The sequence below is a fragment of the Oryctolagus cuniculus genome, chromosome 7 (assembly GCF_051225735.1).
Source record: "Oryctolagus cuniculus isolate XC-2025 breed Fujian yellow rabbit chromosome 7, ASM5122573v1, whole genome shotgun sequence".
In the NCBI taxonomy this organism is placed as follows: domain Eukaryota; kingdom Metazoa; phylum Chordata; class Mammalia; order Lagomorpha; family Leporidae; genus Oryctolagus; species Oryctolagus cuniculus.
Genome location: NC_142873.1, coordinates 12,068,607 through 12,087,979, shown reverse-complemented (window position 1 = coordinate 12,087,979; position 19,373 = coordinate 12,068,607). Strand labels below are relative to the sequence as shown.

Here is a 19,373-nt window from a genome sequence, read left to right as displayed (position 1 = left end):
CCACCGCCTGCACCTGTTGCAGTGCCACAGTCTCCATTAGGCCACTTCCTTCCGGAGAAAACTCCTTCCAGGCTAATAGGAAAGGAGGAACACATTTCACTTTTGTGAGAGGACTTGTAAAAAGACAGGGAAACAGAACACAGCGCACTCTCATTACAGGGCAGCGACCAGCTCGGCTCGGGAGGAGTCCCAGGCCTGGCACGGAGGCCGGGCAGGTCAGCTCCGGGTCTCTCCACCCGGAGGGTCTCTTCTGGGGCAAGAGAAGAGTCAGTCCCAAAGCGAGCAAAGACTCTCACTTCAGGATGAGGCCCTGGGTTGGGAGAACATGGAGAGGATGCCCGGAACAGTCTCAGCACAGCAGGGAAGGGACACGATGACAAAGGTGACCCCCGGCGCCTCTGCGGTGTGTGTGTGTGTGTGTCCCCGCCTCTTTCAGGTACGTCCATAACACAGAAGATTCAAGGGCTGAAGGGAGGAGTTCCAGGAAGATGTGAAGGGGGACACAGAGAGGAAGAAAATCCCTGCTTCTCAATTACTGCTAAGGTCTCACTGATGAACATGCATGCTGCCCAACAGTGGCTTCTCCGTGAGCTGCCCGTATAGACGCGCTGGTCGTTAAAAAGTGTTACCTGCACATTTTCTTTGACAGGTGCTTTTTCATTTAGCAATACACTGTGACCTTTCCCCCACATCAGTAAAACCCCTCTAAGTGTTTCCAGATCAGAAGTCCTACCGTGATAGGCATCCGCATGCACATTCTTGGGGCACACCTGCCGTTACACCCTTAGAATTAATTCTTAGCCGGCGCCGCGGCTCAACAGGCTAATCCTCCACCTTGCAGCACCGGCACACCGGGTTCTAGTCCCGGTCGGGGCTCCGGATTCTGTCCTGGTTGCCCCTCTTCCAGGCCAGCTCTCTGCTGTGGCCAGGGAGTGCAGTGGAGGATGGCCCAAGTGCTTGGGCCCTGCACCCCATGGGAGACCAGGAGAAGCACCTGGCTCCTGCCATCAGATCAGCACAGTGCGCTGGCCGCGGCGGCCATTGGAGGGTGAACCAATGGCAAAAGGAAGACCTTTCTCTCTGTCTCTCTCTCACTGTCCACTCTGCCTGTCAAAAAAAAAAAAAAAAAGAATTAAGTCTTACAAGGCCTGCTTCTGTGTCAAAGCCTCTCTGCAGTTTTGAATGTATTTTATTTTTATATTTATTTTATTTGAGAGCATGATATTGATATATACACACACATATATATATATATACACATACATACACACACACACACGAAGAAGGAGGGAGAGAGAGAGAGGGGGAGGGAGGTAAAGGACACAGATGCCTTGAAGCCACAGAGCTAGGGCTTGGCTCTGGTTTGTTCCTCCATGGACCATGTGCTAAAGCTTGGTCCCCAGTGCGGTGGTGTTGTAAGAGGTGGGGCCCAGTGGAATTAGGTCAGGGAATTCCACGCTCATGAAAGGATTAATGCTGGTCTCAGGGGACGGGTTGGGTACCACGGGAGTGGATTGGTTCTCACAACAGCAGGCTGTGATAAAGCGAGGCCACCTCACATGCTTAGCCCCTTCCACAGGTGGCTGGTTTCCTTTCCGCCTCTCTGCCACGTTGTGGCACGGCCGGGAGATCCTTGCTAGGGCGATGGTGCCACGCTGCTTCAATTGTCCAGCCAGCAGAATTGCGAGCCAGGTACTCCTCTTTGCTTACAAAGTAACCAGCCTCAAACACTTTGAGTAACACAAAAGGAACCAAGACGCACAGTCATTCACTCCACGGAGGTTCCCTGAGGACCAAGCATTGTGCTGGGCACTGTGCAAGGTGCTCTCAAGCCCTCCCTTGAAGGCACTCACAACTGAGAAATGCCTTGTGTGTCTGAGAGCATTTGGGACTCCTCAGGAGACTGGGGGCACGGGGAGCACCTGGCTCCCGCACTCGCGAGCCTTGGGACTTCACTCAGGTTACCTTACCTTCCTGAGAGCGCCCAGTAACCTGTAACCAGTAACCCAGTAACCTGTAACCAGTAACCCAGTAACCTGTATGAGGTTACCCCGACCTCACAGCCCTGTCAGGAGGACTAACGAGACCACAAATGAAGGACGCCTTGTACACTGCCTGAGTATTAAAAAAAAAAAATGGTAGCCTTCAACTTGACATTGAGAAGGGAACGATTCCTTGAGGGCGGGGAGGGCTGGTGGAGGGTGTGGGAGTCCATTCTGGATGTGTGGGTGAATACAAGGCAGGGGGAGGGGGAGGGAGGAGTATTGACATGTAGATAACTGGGACCACTGGGTTAGCGGAGTAAACATGGTGGCTAGTGCCTGTGGAGCGGACTGGTGAGGGGCGGGGTGGCAGAGGGTACAAGCTGGAACAGCAGAATGGCCCAGATCACGGGGAGTTTTGAGTTTGGACTGCAGTGTTTGGCTTTTGTGCAGGAAGGGGCTCCTACACGCCCCCGAGGTGGAGGGCCCTGGGAGGGGACTGCCCCCTGCAGACATTGAGAATGGAGCCCATGGGAGCTGAGTGAGGAAGCGACAATGAAGAAGCACCGGGCACTTGTAAGCTTCAGGAGGGCGGGACCAGGGAGTGCACAGTGTGGCCTCACGAAGCCACCGCCTGCGGATGGGTCTTGGTGTGCATGTGGGTCGGTGTGGCAGGCAGGACGAGCCTGGCTGCCTTGCCAGGCTGTCTCCCTGCACCTGGCACCAGGTAGGTGCTCAGCAAACAACCATGGAGGCAACGTGCCAATCAAACGGCACCGGCTACTCGTCCTCATGGCTGTGAGACGGCATGACTACTCACAAGAATCTTCAGTAAGTCTTTGGAAGATGGAATTCAAAGGTAAGTTTGTTTCGGTGTAAACATTTTTGAAATTTATGCATGCGAGAGGTCTTCAAAAAAGTTCGTGGAAAGTGCAGAGTATGAAAAGACTATGCACAGATTTCAAGCCCCTACTTCAAAGTATATTTAGGATTTTCTATAAACTCAGACTTTCACTCATGCAGATGGTCTCCTAATTATTTTTAATGAGGGAAGATTTGTTGGAGGTACAAAATTGAATTAAGCAATATCCAGAAATCCTCTTTCAAAGAGGAGCTCACACAATCAAGCCAAACAGCAAACTTCTGAGAATAATGGAATTGATCCAGGACGATAGGCTAGGGCCAAGATGAAAGAGTCTAATTAGTAGATGGCTCTCCTGCTAACGACGCCATGCCTGGGCTCTGTCCCCTGCTCTGGTACCAGGACGTCCAGAATTACAGCTCTGCATCTGGCTCTCCCCTTGAGGTGCTGCCCGGACCCCTTCCGCTGGCCTCCCCTGCCTGTCACTGGACCAGCTGCCTCTTCATCGGGCTTATGGCAGGCACCGCTCCCAGCACACACCAGCTCCAGGCTGAGTCCCTTCCCTCTGACCCCGCTTACCTTGGACTCAGACTATCACCACGTGCTACTGCTCTTGTTTCCCAATTTCTCCCTCCTCTTCGCCTTCCACCACGAGACCAGGCCCCAACACTTCCTGTGTCGCCAGCCTAGGCTCCTGCTTGTCCACTGAGCGGCCATCCTCCCACCACTCAGCCACAGCCAGCCACATGGACGGACCCTGCATTACAGATGTCGAACTACAGATTTTTATACTCAGGGACACACAGTTAAATTGTTTCCCATAATGGAGTCCTGATTAAAGGCAGCTTTGCAAAGCGTATTGACTCTAAACAAGCTGCTGAGGCAGTACACGAGTAATAACAGTGAGTGTACCTCCATCGAATCACAGTTCTCAAACAGCACACCAAAACGACTCCCTTCCTTACAAACAATGCCACAACAGCAAGTTTAAGGATGAGTATACCCAAATCAGCTTTTTTTAAAGATTTATTTATTTATTTGAAAGGCAAAGTTGCAGAGAGAGAGAGAGAGAGAGAGAGAGAGGTCTTCCATCCGCTGGTTCACTCCCCAAATGGCCACAATGGCTGGAGCTGAGCCGATCCGAAGCCAGGAGCCAGGAGCTTCCTCTGGGTCTCCCACGCAGGTGCAGGGGCCCAAGGCCTCAGTTTTTAATTTATTAAGAAATTTGACTATCCACATGTAAAATGTGTTGATTTCCAGAGCCTTGCTTCTAAATAGCACCCTGAAACTTCTCATTTTATCTTAGCATTAATAAACACAGCAATTATAAAAAATAAGCCCTCCTAGATTGAAGAAGCAAAGATTTTAAACATTAGATCGTTAAAGCAACTTTTGTCTGTCATTGGAGCTCTAGCTAAATTTCAATTTACATTCTCATATATATATATTCAGTTTCCAAACTAAACATCACATATTATTGTTGAGTTTACTTGTCATGAGTTATGCTTTTTCTTGTACGATTAATTTAAAGTGAATTAGAAAGTATGCATCAGATGTTAAATGAACAAAGTCAACATTTGGCTTTATATATGAACAATTTAAAGATATTAAATGAATTTTATAATTTTTAAAAATGCACTAATTGGGGCCTGCACTGTGGCATAGCGGGTAAAGCCACCACCTGCAGTGCTGGAGTATAGGCAACAGTTCAAGTCCCAGCTGTTCCACTTCCGATCCAGCTCTCTGCTATGGCCTGGGAAAGCAGTGGAAGATGGCCCAAGTCCTTGGGCCCCTGCACCCACATGGGAGACCAGGATGAAGCTACTGGCTTCTGGCTTTGAATTGGCGCAGTTCTGGCCATCTGGGGAGTGAACCAGTGGATGGAAGACCTCTCTCTCTCTCTCTCTCTCTCTGCCTCTGTGTAACTCTGCCTTTTAAATAAATAAATTAATTTAAAAATGCACTAATGTTGGGACTGCTGCTGTGGCATAGCGGGTAAAACTGCTGCCTGCAGTGCTGGCATACTATATGGGTATTGGTTCGAGTCCCGGCTGCTCCACTTCTGATCCAGCTCCCTGCTATGGCCTGGGAAAGCAGTGGAGGATGGCCCAAGTCCTTGGGCCCCTGCACCCATGTGGGAGACCTGGAAGACACTCCTGACTCCTGGCTTCAGACCTGCCTTGCTCCCGCCATTGCGGCCAATTGGGGAGTGAACCAGTGGCTCTCTGTAACTCTACCTTTCAAACTAATAGGTACATCTTTTCAAAAAAGCACTTATTTGAATAAAGCTATCTTTCGCTCATAAATAATCTTTTATCTCATATACTGTACAAAAATAAACTCACTCCCAAAACAGATCTAAGGAGAAAACACCATAGCTTCAACAAATGGCGCTGGGAACAGTGTGCATCCACATGTAAAAGAATGACTTGGCCTCATCCTATGCCATCTATCAAAACTGATTCAGGGCCAGCGCTGTGGCTCACTAGGCTAATCCTCCGCCTTGAGGCACCGGCACCCTGGGGTTCTAGTCCCGGTCGGGGCACCAGATTCTGTCCCGGTTGCCCCTCTTCCAGGCCAGCTCTCTGCTGTGGCCCGGGAGTGCAGTGGAGGATGGCCCAAGTACTTGGGCCCTGCACCCCATGGGAGACCAGGAGGAGGCACCTGGCTCCTGCCATCGGATCAGCGCGGTGCGCCAGACGCAGCGCACCGTCCGCGGCAGCCATTGGAGGGTGAACCAACGGCAAAGGAAGACCTTTCTCTCTCTCTCTCTCACTATCCACTCTGCCTGTCAAAAAAACAAACAAAAAAACAAAAAACAAACAAACAAACAAAAAAAACAAAACTGATTCAGAATGGATCCACGACTTAAGCATTAGAGGTAAAATACACATTTTTAGAAGACAACATAGGGGACAATCTTCACAACGTGACTTTATCACTGACGTCTGGAATACGACACTAAAGGTGTGGAAACAGAAGAAAACAGAGGTAAAGGGAGCTCCACCAAACAAAATGTGGTACATCAAAGAACACCACCAAGAAAGCGAAAGGAAGCAGCCTACCAAATCAGGAAAAATCTTCCAGTCGTCTATCTGTGAAGAGATTAATATTCAGGACATATAAGGAGCTCCCCCACCCAACACTTACAACAGCAATCCCAGTTCAAAGTGACAACGAATAAACATTTATCAAAAAAAAAAAAAAAAATACAGCGATGGCCCTGGTAAGCACTGCCAAGATGCGCACTATCACTCAGCGTTAGGGAAGTGCCCAATAGGATGGCTGCTATCAAGGAACAAAACCAGCCAACCAGAGGAGGCGAAGAAGTTTAACCCCTGTATGCTGCTGGTGGGCACGCAGACGGTGTAGCCACTGTGGACGACGGTACAGCGCTTCCTCAAAAAGCCAAGCTAGAGTTAGCCTGGCTCCTGCCACCCACTTCCGGCTGTAAGTCCAAAATCACTAAAGCAAACACTCAGATATTTCTACAGCTGTTTGTAGCATTATGCACAACAGCCAACAGGCAGAGACAACCCAGACGGCTGCTGATGGATGGAGTCTCTCCGTACGACAGAGCCTTCCCTTAAAACAAGGAAATCCTGACACAGGCAACCGCAGGGGTGAAGCCGTTACGTGGAGTGAAATAAGGCAGTTGCAAAAGGACAAATGCTGTCTGACTCCACGTATCTGAGATACTTAGAAGAGCCCACTTCCTAGAGGCAGAAAGCAGAACGGGGGTGCCACGGGCAGAGGGAAGGGGGCTGGGGAGTTCGGGTTCAGCAGGGACATGTTTCCGTTTCAAGGTGAGGAACTCTGGACCTGGATGGCAGTGACGGGTGCACAGCGGTGTGAATGCCCTTCGTACCCCCGAGGTGTGCACCTGCAAGTCTAAGGTGCTACACTGTAATGCATAGCTTATTACACTATAAAAATGTACACAGGAGGGGAAGGCTATGGGGCGTCTTGGGTGGTGCGTTGAGAACAGGGCTTGAGAGACCCACATACAAACCAAAATTGGGAAGTGGTGGGATGGGGGAGGCCCTACAAGATCTGACCTCTGCTGACACCCCAGCCTCTGTCCCCGGCCCCACCTAGCCATGGTGGCAGAGCCTTGCTCTTGAACCCGTGTGCTCGGACGTGTGCGTGGTTGTGTCTGTCGCTGACCCCCCGAGAGTCTCCCTCTCTCCAACACTCGCAGCTTCTGCTCGCCCAGGTCCTTTCTCTCTGCTGTGGGGGTCTGTGGGCTCCCATGTCACCCTATGCATCCCTGGTGGGGCCTTGACTCCATGCCAACACTGGAACTTTTCTTTTTTTAATTTATTTTTATTTTTATTTTTTTTTGACAGGCAGAGTGGACAGTGAGAGAGAGAGACAGAGAGAAAGGTCTTCCTTTGCCGTTGGTTCACCCCTCCAATGGCCGCTGCGGCCGGCGCACTGCGCTGATCCGAAGCTGGGAGCCAGGTGCTTCCTCCTGGTCTCCCATGTGGGTGCAAGGCCCAAGCACTTGGGCCATCCTCCACTGCACTCCCAGGCCACAGCAGAGAGCTGGCCTGGAAGAGGAGCAACCGGGACAGAATCTGGTGCCCTGACCGGGACTAGAACCCATGGTGCCGCCGCCGTAGGTGGAGGATTAGCCTAGTGAGCCACAGCGCCAGCCATGGAGCTTTTCTTATACTTCCCAGGGCTGCTTGGTGTGCAGCAGGTGAGCAGGTGCATTGCCGAGAGGGCCTGGAGCGCGGGGCTCCTAGGAGGCCCAGGACAGGACACACAGAGCTCTGCCTTCCACGACAAGCCATGGTCACCCCCCAGTTCTTGTGCCGGCATTCCAGACAATCATCCTGACACGGGTCACACTTGGCCGTGGGTGTTACTGACCTGTGGGACTCCTAAAGTCTGTGGGGAAGGGTACTTAGGAAAATCGTTGTTGCCCCCCCCCCCCCCAAAAAAAAAGACAAGCACGGCAGCTTTGCGAAGTGATGGCTTCTACCTGGGGGCTGGTTTTCCGGCACCAACCGCAGCCGAGGGTCACAGCGGGTAAGCCAAGGGGGACTGCACATAGGTCCCTGTGACGGGCATCACATGGTGTCTTTTGGTCCAGTAGACAAAACAGCTTTAAAGTTCAAGGCTCATTCAAATTGGATTTTAGAAACACAAAGTCGCAAACGTTTGCACCAAACTAAGGGATTACACTCTTATCTTACCCCAGAGAAGCTTTTGAAGAGGTGGGGGGGCGGGGGGAGAAAAAGGTAGCTCCAATCCTAAATTGGTCCTCAACACTTGCTTGTCTGAGGCGCTCTCCCTCGGCTGACTGCCTATTATCAAAAGGTAAAATGTCTTAGACTATTGAAAAAAGGATTTGCATAAATTGCTTTCACCTGCTTCTCATACGAGGTTAATGAAATTGGAACAAAAAGGAATGAATTCCCAAGCCAGGCCAGGACCCCGTGGCCCCGAGAACACACTTCCCCAAGCGCCACTGAACCCGGGCTTGGGGCCACCCTTCCTGGTGGGAGCAGGTAACACCGTCACCACGGCTCTTCTCGCCAGTTTCCCCAGGAGACAGAAAACTCAGCCTGCCCGGCGGGGTGCTGCACCTCCTCCTGGGGCGTGGCATGAGGCCCCTGAGCCCTGCCATGCAGGGGCCACGCTGAGGTTGACGTCTGGCCAAGGACAACAGAATTTGTGTTGTTACCTGGTCATCTGCATCTAGGGAATAAAATTGGGAAGTGAAAATAAATGGCAAGAAAGCAGAAAAGATGGAAAAGCCAATAATTATGTGCATATATTGATCTTTTTGATAGAAGCTTCATTGAATACCTTATCGAGTATTTTATGTGGCTGCTCATCTTTGAAGCTTCATATATTAAAAAAAAAAGGGGGGGGGGTCCGGTGCTGTGGTGTAGCAGGTAAAGCCATCACCTGCAGTGCCGGCATCCCATATGGGCACTGGTTTGTGTTCTAGCTGCTCCTCTTCCAATCCAGCTCTCTGCTGTGGCCTGGGAAAGCAGTAGAAGATGGCCCAAGTCCTTGGGCCCCTGCACCCACGTGGGAGACCTGGAAGAAGCTCCTGGCTCCTGGCTTCGGATCAGCTCAGCTCCGGCTGTTGCGGCCAATTGGGGAGTGAACCAGCGGATGGAAGACCTCTCTCTCTCTGCCTCTCTCTCTCTCTCTGTAACTCTGACTTTCAAATAAATAAATAAATAAACAAACAAATCCTTTAAAAAAAAAAAAAGAAGACGACATTTCAACCACAGCTTGTGGCAGCCCAGGTTGGTTTTAGGAAGCACACGGTCATTCTGTGCTGTTTCTTAGGACAGTGACCAGATCCACACTCTGCAGGTGGACACCCACGGGGTCCCCGTATTACTCCCAGCCAGCAGCTCTGCTTTTAATTCTTCCTTGAATTTCCAGAAAGATTTCTCTTTGAGGAAATGTCCCCACGGCTAAAACGCGAGAAGCTGTTGCTTTAACGGGTAGAAGGGACCTTTAAACACAGATACCTCCCTCTAGACTGACACTGCACTGGGCCCAGGGATGGCAAAAATCAAGACAGGCCCCCGATGTGTGCAGCCTCCAGCCCCCTGGACAGTGGGCATCAGCAAACATTCCCACGGCTGGCAGGAAGTACGTCACGGCCCTTCGGGGGCTGGAAAGGGTGACCTGCTCTCTGGAGGGGCTTCCGGGTCTCCACATGGCCCTCAGGGGCTGCTGGGAGGATCACAGGGTCTGGACTTCAAGAACCCTCATGGCTGGAAAGGACGTGGAGAGGGGCCAGCGCTGTGGCATAGCGGGCTAAGCCTCCGCCTGCAGCACCCACATCCCTTATGGGCACTAGTTTGTGTCTCTACTGCTTTTTTTCCAATCCTGCTCCCTGCTAATGGCTTGGGAAAGCAGTAGAAGGCTTGGGACCCTGCACCCACATGGGAGACCTGGAAGAAGCTCCTGGCTCCTGGCTTGGGATTGGCACAGCTCCGGCCGTAGTGGCCATTTGGAGAGTGAACCAGCAGATGGAAGACCTCTCTCTCTCTCTCTTTCTGCCTCTGCCTCTCACGTAAATAAATAAAATCTTAAAAAAAATTTTTTTTTAAAAAGGACACAGAGTGAGGGTGGCCTGCAAGTCTCACCTGCACAGTAAGGGTGATGCCCAGGGGGGTGACAGTGTCATGGTTTTAGGGATCAGCTCCATGCCTCGTGGGGAGAGGGAGCATGCCAGAGCAGAGGAGGTAAGGATGGTGAGAAGGTTGGCCTCTCTGTCAACCCGACTGGGCAGCCGCTGGGTGTCTGCGAGGGTGTTTGCGATGAGACCAGCGTTTGGATCTCTGGACTCAGTGAGCAGCCAGCCTCCCCAGTGGGGGTGGTCCTCATCTGATCCAACCGGGGGACCAGTCAGAACCACACACCCCGAGCAGGAGAGAACTCCCTCTCTCTGCCTGAGCTGGGATATCGCCTCTCACCTTCTCACGCCCTCACACTTGCCTCCAGGGAGCCAGCGGAGCCCCTGGACTTGGGCTGGAATTCCATGAGCGGCTGTCCAGTGAGCAGGAGGCAGACGGTGGGCTTCTCAGGCTCCAAAACCTGAGCCAAGTCCTTATAAGTCTCTCCCTCTCTTGATTTGCCATCTGTCGTCAATTGATCTATAATCTATCCATCCATTCATGTATTTATTATCTATCCATCAATTATCATCTGTCTATCCATCCACCCACTTATCATCATCTCTCATCTCCTACTGGTTCTGTTTGTCTAGAGAACTCTTGTGGGGCCAGCGCTGTGGCATAGCGGTTAAAGCCACTGCATGCAGTGCCAGCATCCCATATGGGCGCTGGTTCAAGTCCCGGCTGCTTCACTTCTGATCCAGCTCTCTGCTGTGGCCTGGGAAAGCAGTGGAGGATGGTCCAAGTCCTCAGGCCCTTGCACCCATGTGGGAGACCCAGAGGAGGCTCCTGGCTCTTGGCTTTGGATTGGCACAGCTCCACCCATTGTGGCCAATTAGGGAGTGAACCAGAGGATGGAAGACCTCTCTCTCTTTCTCTCTCTCCCCCTCTCCCTCTCTCTCTCTGCCTCTCCTTCTCTCTCTGTGTAACTCTTTCAAATACATAAATAAATAAAATCTTAAAAAAAAAAAAAACCAGAGAACCCTTGCTAATGCAGACAAGTAGGAGGTGGCTGACTTCATTCAATGAGATGACGGCAGTGAGGCTGGGGCAGTGGTGAGGAGGGAGGGAGGAGAGCAGGGTGGGGTGAGACAGAAGAGGGTCCAGGATGGTCAGAACGGTTTCCGGGGCTTCCACATGCACGACTCTCTGGGTGGATGGAGATTCCAGGCTCCCGGAGAGGTGCCCCCAGGGACACCCAGGACGGGGTGTTGAGCAGTCTCCACAGCACAGGAGGCCCTAAGTCCCTTTCTCTCTCCCCCATTCCTTTTCAGGAGAGAAAACAATATGCTTAAAGAGACCACACCTCTGTCTTCCGAGAGAATGTGATGCTATAAGCATGGCTCTACATCCTAGGGGGCCAATTTTTTGGGAAGATTTAGGGAAAATTGTTTTTTATATCCCAACCAAAAAATGCCCATTTCAAGTAGTGGAATTCCAAGTTCAAATAAAACCTTAACCAGAGCAGGAAACAGAGCCTGGCAATTCTGGCTTCTTGTTCTGCAACTTGTGGGGATGGGCCGCATCCAATGCGAGGCACCAACCTCGGGTCACTGCCTGGGCCTTTGGATGGAGCAGTGCCACCACAGCCAAAGCACAGGATCCTGGACTCGAAGGCCTGCTAATCAAGAACACTCACCTTGCATTTCACCTGTACCTGGCTTCAAAGTTCGCCTTATAAACCAAACAAGAATTCTGCAGTTTCTTTTAGGAACCTGGGGACCTGCCCTTTCCTCTTCTGGGAAGACAGGGTTGGGGAGCCCAGTGACAGGGCTGGAAGTGTTAAGAGGTCAAAGTTGAAAAGGACCCTGAGCTCCTGAGCACCTCTCCCTGGCCCTGTGAGAGCAACACCTGCAACAGGTGCAGGAGGAAACAAAGGTTGGGCTCTTTCTTCCTCCCTCTGCCAAGATTCACAACTGAGCTTTGCACAAGATCACCGTGGGATCCAGGCTAAGACTGCAGCCACCATAGTGTGTCACAGGGGGATCACTGTGGGATCCAGGCTAAGACTGCAGCCTTGTGCAGAGTGTAACAGGGGGATCACTGTGGGATCCAGGCTAAGACTGTGCAGCATTGCACAGCGTGTCACAGGGGGATCACTGTGGGATCCAGGCTAAGACTGCAGCCTTGTGCAGTGTGTAACAGGGGGATCACTGTGGGATCCAGGCTAAGACTGTATAGCATTGCACAGCGTGTCACAGGGGGATCACTGTGGGATCCAGGCTAAGACTGCAGCCTTGTGCAGTGTCACAGGGGGATTACTGTGGGATCCAGGCTAAGACTGTACAGCATTGCACAGCGTGTCACAGGGGGATCACTGTGGGATCCAGGCTAAGACTGCAGCCTTGTGCAGTGTCACAGGGGGATCACTGTGGGATCCAGGCTAAGACTGTGCAGCCACCACAGTTTGTCACAGGAGGATCACTGTGGGATCCAGGCTAAGACTGTGCAGCATTGCACAGTGTGTCACAGGGGGATCACTGTGGGATCCAGGCTAAGGCTATACAGCATTTTGCAGTGTGTCACAGGGGGATCACTGTGGGATCCAGGCTAAGGCTGTGCAGGCAGCATAGTGTGACACAGGATGGATGGATGCATCCTCGGGAGGTTCTTCATACAGGGTGCCTGCGTCTCTGGCCTGCTTGGATGTGAGTGGTGGTGGGAGCCACACCTCGGGCTCAGAGCACTAGGATTCCCTCCACCACCTGGTCCCCAGCTGTACTCACTTTGCTACGCCCACCCTGGTGCATCCTGCAGTTTTGCAGGCTGCAACCATACAGGTGCACCCTGGAACCCTCATCTTCTGGTGAATGTCTGACGTGTCTTCTACATTCTTTCTCTTTCCCTCAGTGTCTGCTCCTCCATTTTCTGACTTCCTGCAAATTTTCCCGCTGCCACCACCAATTGTAACTGACTCTTAGGTAGCAGGGCAACTGGTGGTGCCACACATGGGCTCCCCACCTCTCTAGCCTTGGGTGAGGCACCAAGTCCCCTCTGTCCATCCTGCACAACCCCACTTGCAAGGGTCTCCCCTGGTATCTGCCCCTACCAGCTCAGTCCTCCTGGGCTCTTGTCCATTGCAATGCCTCCCTCCTGACAACAGGTGAGCCCACTGGGTTATGTGAAAAATAATTAAAAGCAGAGACAACTCAGCAGCAAATCTGTCTTCCTCCTCCACCGCCCTGATGACAAAGGCAGAAGATCTGAGACCACAGAACAACAGTGTGGCCAGGTGCAGTGGTGGTCTGAACCCAAACGCAGCGCTTTGATGATACCATTTCTCCTCACGGTAATACACGGAGACCCGATTTGGTGGCCTAGGGCCTGGGATCTTCGCTGACAACAATCCCATTTTGGAAAGGATTTGCATCCTTATTGGGCTCATAATTGGACAGCAGGCCTGGCCCATGTGTCATGCTCTTCAGATTTGCCTTTGTCCTTATTTATTGTTTGCCTGATCAACCAGGTCTCTGAATTATTCCGGGCTCCTACAGTAGGGTGAATTCTCTGTTCCCTTTGTTTCCATCAGTTTTGTCTCCTGTTGCTTGGAGCTCTGTCTACGCCCCATGATGAAGGCAGACGGCTCCTCTGTGCTGCCCCAGGCTGCCTTGAGACATTTCCTTTCCTATTTAGTTGAGCGTCAGCCTGAGCCACTCTCTCTTTCCTTTTATGTGTTACACACTATTTCCTCCTACGGTTGGAGACCAGCTGTCACTCTTTTCTTCCCTGGATTCATACTGTTGCCTCTTGCCTTCCCCCATTCAAGATATTTTCCAAGTTTTTCCTCCCAGATTGTAAGTCTGTCCATGTCAACTTTTTGAACACAACTACCTGCCGTGGCCACATCCATACGTCTCCACGTGTGGCTACTTTGAAGCTGTCCAGCGGAATCTCTTGCTGTCCTGTCTCAGTGGACCCCGCCACTAAATTTACATCCTATGCATCAAGACACCTGCAGCTACCTGTTCCCTTGGTGTGCCATGCTAATGTATGGTGTTACCAAAGCACTGCCCCCTACCCAGAAAGCTCTTGCTAACCTCATCAAGCTGTCCAGCTACTACTTTGCACTCAAGACCTGGCTCATATAGCAACTCCTCTGCCAAGCCCACCCTGAACTCCCCAGAAAGTCCACCAAGCCTCCTTCTTGCCATTTCTGCACCACGTACAAGGCTCTGTACGACAACTGCTTGTTTTCCTTGTCCTGAGATACATGAAATAAACGATGGCTCTTTTCATGATTCAACCTGCTGAACAATGCAACCTTCATAGTATCAACTGCTTGTGTACAGAGTAGATGGCACTAGAACAGTATATGGAATATAATACAGCCTCAGCACAAAAAATTACTGAAAAGAGAAAGAAATGAATTAATCAGGGCTGGCGCTGTGGCGTAGTGAGTAAAGCTGCCACCTGCAGTGCCGGCATCCCTTATGGACACTGGTTCGAGTCCTGGCTGCTCCACTTCCGATCCAGCTCTCTGCTATGGCCTGGGAAAGCAGTAGAAGATGGCCCAAGTCCTTGGGCCCCTGCACCCATGTTGGAGACCCAGAAGAAGCTCCTGGCTCCTGGCTTCAGATCAGCGCAGCTACGGTTGTTGCGGCCAATTGGGAGAGTGAACAAGTGGATGGAAGACCTCTCTCTCTCTCTCTCTCTCTTTCTCTACCTCTCCTTTCTCTTTGTAACTCTGACTTTCAAATAAATTAATAAATCTTTTTTTTTTAAAGAAACAAATTAATAAGGCATACCTTGGGAAAAGGGCCATGTTCCTCCTCTTTGCATCTCATGCACCTAGTATATAACAGACATATAGTAGCTCCACCAATGTTTGTTCCAGGAACACACAACTCAGTGTTTAAAAAAGGATTTACAGACAACTTCAGTGCCATGCCTACTGTAATGAGAGTGGTATGCCTTTATAGTAAATTTTAGCTCTTTGGATCTGTTCTAGAGCAAAAGAAATAGGCAAAGAAACAATTTCAACATCTAGCCTCGGAGATGTACAAATATTTTAACAACATCCCAGTGACTAAATGGTGATTCAGCCAAGATTCCCTGCATAACTAATACTCTATTCTTGACTCCGTTCCCATCTCACTAAAATCTGACAAGGCTCACTTTGATCTGGAAGAAAGCCATGTTCATGGGCTTGGACATGATACCACAAGGCTAGTATGATGTCCTGGATGTGTAAGGGCCCTGGTGGTCCCAGTCCAGCCCCACCCAAGGCATGGATGAAGAACTGGGGACCCATGGGTCAGCTGCTTGCAGGCAAGCCTTCTCGAGGGCCTGGGATTTTGACTTCCAACCCACTACTTGTCCCCAGACTGGCCTTTCACTGGGTGGATGCTGGCGTGCCAGCCAGCCAAGTTGCTAAAGAGCAGCCACTCACTACTGCTACCATGAAGGAGTTACCCCCCAGATGAGCTGTAGCCTCGATGCTGATGGCGCAGTGCGAGGCTGTGAGTGGTACATCTGGTGGCTCCGGAGCCTTGCCATGGCCGTGGTCCTCTGGGTAATGAGGACCCTGCCTCCAACAACTCTGAGTGCCGTGTGCCTGAATCACTCTGGAACCGGCTCTAAGAGGCATGGTCCTAACACTCACTTATATTCAAAATAACCCCTTACTGCTTTGCTCCCTGTGGCCCTCCAAGTCTAAGTTTGGTGCCCAACTCACAGCGGGGTTGGCTATCTGGAGTAAATAGGCTTGGTCAGGCAACCTGACCAAATGCAGCCAATTTTTCCATTATTGGACTAAACCTGTGAGTCATTTTGATAGCAACAATCCCATTCATTGTGCCTGTGCTCAGTCAGGTGTCATTGAGGCATCACAGAGTGGCCCTGGGAGGATTTGATTTCCCTGGTGACCACCGTCTTATCTGGGCTCACACTCAACTGAGTACAGATGCCTACGGAATGTGGAGTGCACGTGAATTGGTTTTGAAAAAAAAAAAAAGGTTTTGAATCTGTACCTCAGAAATGATTATGAAGTTCAACATTGCGTGTTTTAGAAGAATCATCCGGGGCTAAAAATAAGGAGAAATCTATTATAAAAAAATACAACAGGATCTGATGACATCAGAACACTTTAAATTTCAGGATACCACTTAACTTCTGCGCTGGATTCTAAGCTCTTCAGGACAAGTGTATTTGTTTCTCTGTGCACAGTCTCAGTGCTCTTTCTTCCTGGAGGATGTACAGCAGCACTGGGAATGGATGGATCGCTCTGTTCATGTGTTCACCCGACCAGCAGCTGCTGAGTGCCTTGTTGGTAAACTTGGATCACAGCGACCTGGGAGGGACTTGGATCTACCACGAGGCTGTCTCAGGGAGGGAGCTACTCTGTGTTCCTTTAGGCAGCTGAGACAGCTTGTGACTTACAGTATGGGCCTCAGAAGGGAGAGGATCAGAGATAGCCCTGCAATGGGCCCCATCTGTAAATACCTCCCCTTGAGTCCTGGGCCCTGGGAGTGGAACGGGGCTGGAACTTCGCCAGTGTCCTCATTCTGCCCAGGATGGGCTGGCATCTGCTGTCCCAGTGTACCTCCTGGTAGACATGTGTCTCTGCTTGGTAATGAAATACACGACAATGCTGCCCTTGTCGAATCCCACACTTTCCCTTTTCCTCCCACCGTTCAGGCAAGACAGTCCTTAGCTGGGAGACCTGTGTGTTCCAGGCTTAATTGTGGGCAGGACTCAGGGTGTAACTCCAACTTTGCACTTTTAGAAGGCATTATGGGTTGAACTGTGTCCCCTGCGTCCATATATTAAAGCTATGACCACCTATGTGCCTGTATTGGAGACAGGGCCTTCAACAGGCAGTTAAGGTTACATGAGATCATAAGGCTTGGGGCCTGATCCAGTAGGATTCCTGAGTGTCCTTATAATAAAAGTGAGGGACTCTAAGGATGGACACACAAGGGGAAGAATGTATGAAGACACAGCAAGAAGACAGTTGTCCCCAAATCAAGGAGAGAGGCCTCTGGAGGAACCAGCCCTGCCAACACCCTGACCCTGGACTTCCAGCCTGGAGAGACGTGAAATGTGCACTTCCTCTGTTTAATGCACCTAGTGTGCGCGCACAGCCCAAGCTGACGCACACCGAGAGTGGGGGCAGGGGACGGCTTTGGGAACACAGACAGTGTCCATCTTTGTGTGGGATGACACTCAGCTTCTTCCTCCAGGCCCCTCCAGGGCATGCCATTTGCCTTCTATTTATTTACTTTTGTGTGCACACTGCACTGTGCTTCTACTCTTTGCATTCTTCCCCGCCTTTCTCAAAAACACAACACAGGACAAAACGATGCCCGTGCCAGACTGGACGCGCACTGCTTTTGGAGTCAAGGGCTAACAGTTTCCCTCTACAAATGAGGCGCTCCTCTCTGTCCTGGCGAGATGGGGAAATGACATTTTTAAAGGGTAGAATAAATTTGCTCCTGCGTCTGCTGCCCTTTGCAGAGGCTTCGTGAGGGCTCCCAGGGCAACGCATCTTCTGGATGAGGAGACGCCGTGGCGGGGATCACACCGGGCGTCTTGGATAAACATAAGTGAACTAAGTCCTTGGTTTCAGCTGGATTTATTTCACACACTCATTTACAAAGTTAATTTGACAAGTATTTCACGGAGCCTTAGCACACATTCTAAGTCGCGCGCTGATTTTATCTTGGCGTCTCGTCCCTTCAGCGGGTGCCCTGGCAGAAATCTCCCATGTCGAAGGCCCCGAGTGGTCCTCAGGTAAGGCCAAGCACATGGCTGGCCCCTAGGAGTGCTTCTTTGCCCGAATGACTTGGTGGCTTTGTTCGCTTTACCCCAGACCCACGCCAGCATGCTCCAGGGGCCTACGGAGCTCTTGAACTTGGACTACACACGTGTCATGTGTGAACCTGCACCCATGGGAGCCCAGTGGGCCTTGACTAGCAAGCAGCCTCATCTCTTGGGGAACCAGGTCTTTGTGTCCTGGCTGAGAGCTCTAGTGGACAGCTGATCTTCCCTTAAGCAAAAATACCACCAGAAATCTACAAGGTCTTCTGAGCTCAGTGGGTGGGGGGAGTGAGGTGTTCCTGTTCTTATTCCCTTGTCCTGAGTTCAAGCTTGGGAGTATTCTTCTACAGGAAGGAGTCTGTCTCCCCCACCTCCACCCCACCCCATACCCCCCAGGTGGATGGGTGTGGCAAGCATTAGTCTTCAGGTACATTGGAGTAGTGCTGTGTCCTGGCTGGAGAGCTGCCCACAATCTCCAGGGCAAAAACACATGTGAGTCCCACATAGCTTCCTAGAACAGCACCTGACTACTGAGTGAGGACACTGTGTGTTCACCTGGAGGTGGGTGGGGTTAGCCTGGGCCACTTGCAGTCCAGGGCGCCAGGAGCTCGTGTGCTTTCACAGGCAAGAGAAGAGAAGGTCTCCCTCTTCTTTCTCCGGGTGCTGCTCATCGGGGAGTCAACATCTCAACCACTCTGCCCCATTTATCACCGTGTACTGCAAAAGGCCCCGCTCTTCTTAAGATTGCCATTGCTTAAAAACTGTATTATCGGCCGGCGCCTTGGCTCACTAGGCTAATCCTCTGCCTAGCGGCGCCGGCACACTGGGTTCTAGTCCCGGTCGGGGTGCCAGATTCTGTCCTGGTTGCCCCTCTTCCAGGCCAGCTCTCTGCTGTGGCCAGGGAAGTGCAGTGGAGGATGGCCCAAGTGCTTGGGCCCTGCACCCCATGGGAGACCAGGAGAAGTACCTGGCTCCTGCTATCGGATCAGCACGGTGTGCCGGCCGCAGCGGCCATTGGAGGGTGAACCAACGGCAAAGGAAGACCTTTCTCTCTGTCTCTCTCTCTCACTGTCCACTCTGCCTGTCCAAAAAAAAAAAAAAACAAAACAAAACAAAAAAAAACAAAACAAAACTGTATTGCATCATGAAAGTTTTCATTTTTGCATGATCTTATAAACTCTCTTGGTACTATATTTTTTTAAAAAATGGCTATTAGAGTAAGCATCTCACGGCCCACTAACTGAGGATCAATTGGGACCTATGACCTATGACCCTTAGACAGCACTACTTCCTGCTCCAGGAAGGCTGATACTTCAATGTCCAGTGCACTGAATTCTACAGGTCTTCTCACGGGAAAGGAAACATGGTAGGCAGGGAACGGGGCTAAGAGTTGGGTATTCGCATGAAGTTGGTCAGCAGAACAGCGGGGGTAGGAGGACAGATTTGGAACCAGGGATTCATGAACATAATCTGATTCTTAGGAAGTTCTCGCAGCCTCCAAGGGCTGGCAGCTCCTTTGCTCTCTGTCAAAACACAAGCCCGAGGGAGGCAGGCTCTCAGCATTGGTTGGTCTTGGGTTGTTCCTGGCGAAACCAACATTGGGTTGCTTGGAAG

At 51.2% G+C, this 19,373-nt stretch overlaps 1 protein-coding gene and 1 non-coding gene across 4 annotated transcripts in view; both read right to left on the bottom strand.

Annotated features, from left to right (window-relative positions):
- The window catches only part of PTPRN2 (protein tyrosine phosphatase receptor type N2), a 1,109,078-nt gene that overhangs the window by 190,828 nt on the left and 898,877 nt on the right, over positions 1–19,373 (bottom strand). For 2 of the 3 annotated variants that reach the window (XM_089336860.1, XM_089336861.1), the window contains one exon: positions 5,910–5,939. The exons of the other annotated variant lie outside the window; for it this stretch is intronic. In XM_089336860.1, the coding sequence (XP_089192986.1) occupies positions 5,910–5,939 (30 nt within the window). The remainder of the gene's footprint in view (positions 1–5,909; positions 5,940–19,373) is intronic. 3 annotated transcript variants of the gene reach the window in all.
- LOC127493866 (small nucleolar RNA SNORD77) lies at positions 14,206–14,273 on the bottom strand. The gene has a single exon (XR_007924403.3). It is a non-coding gene; the product is annotated as a small nucleolar RNA SNORD77 (small nucleolar RNA).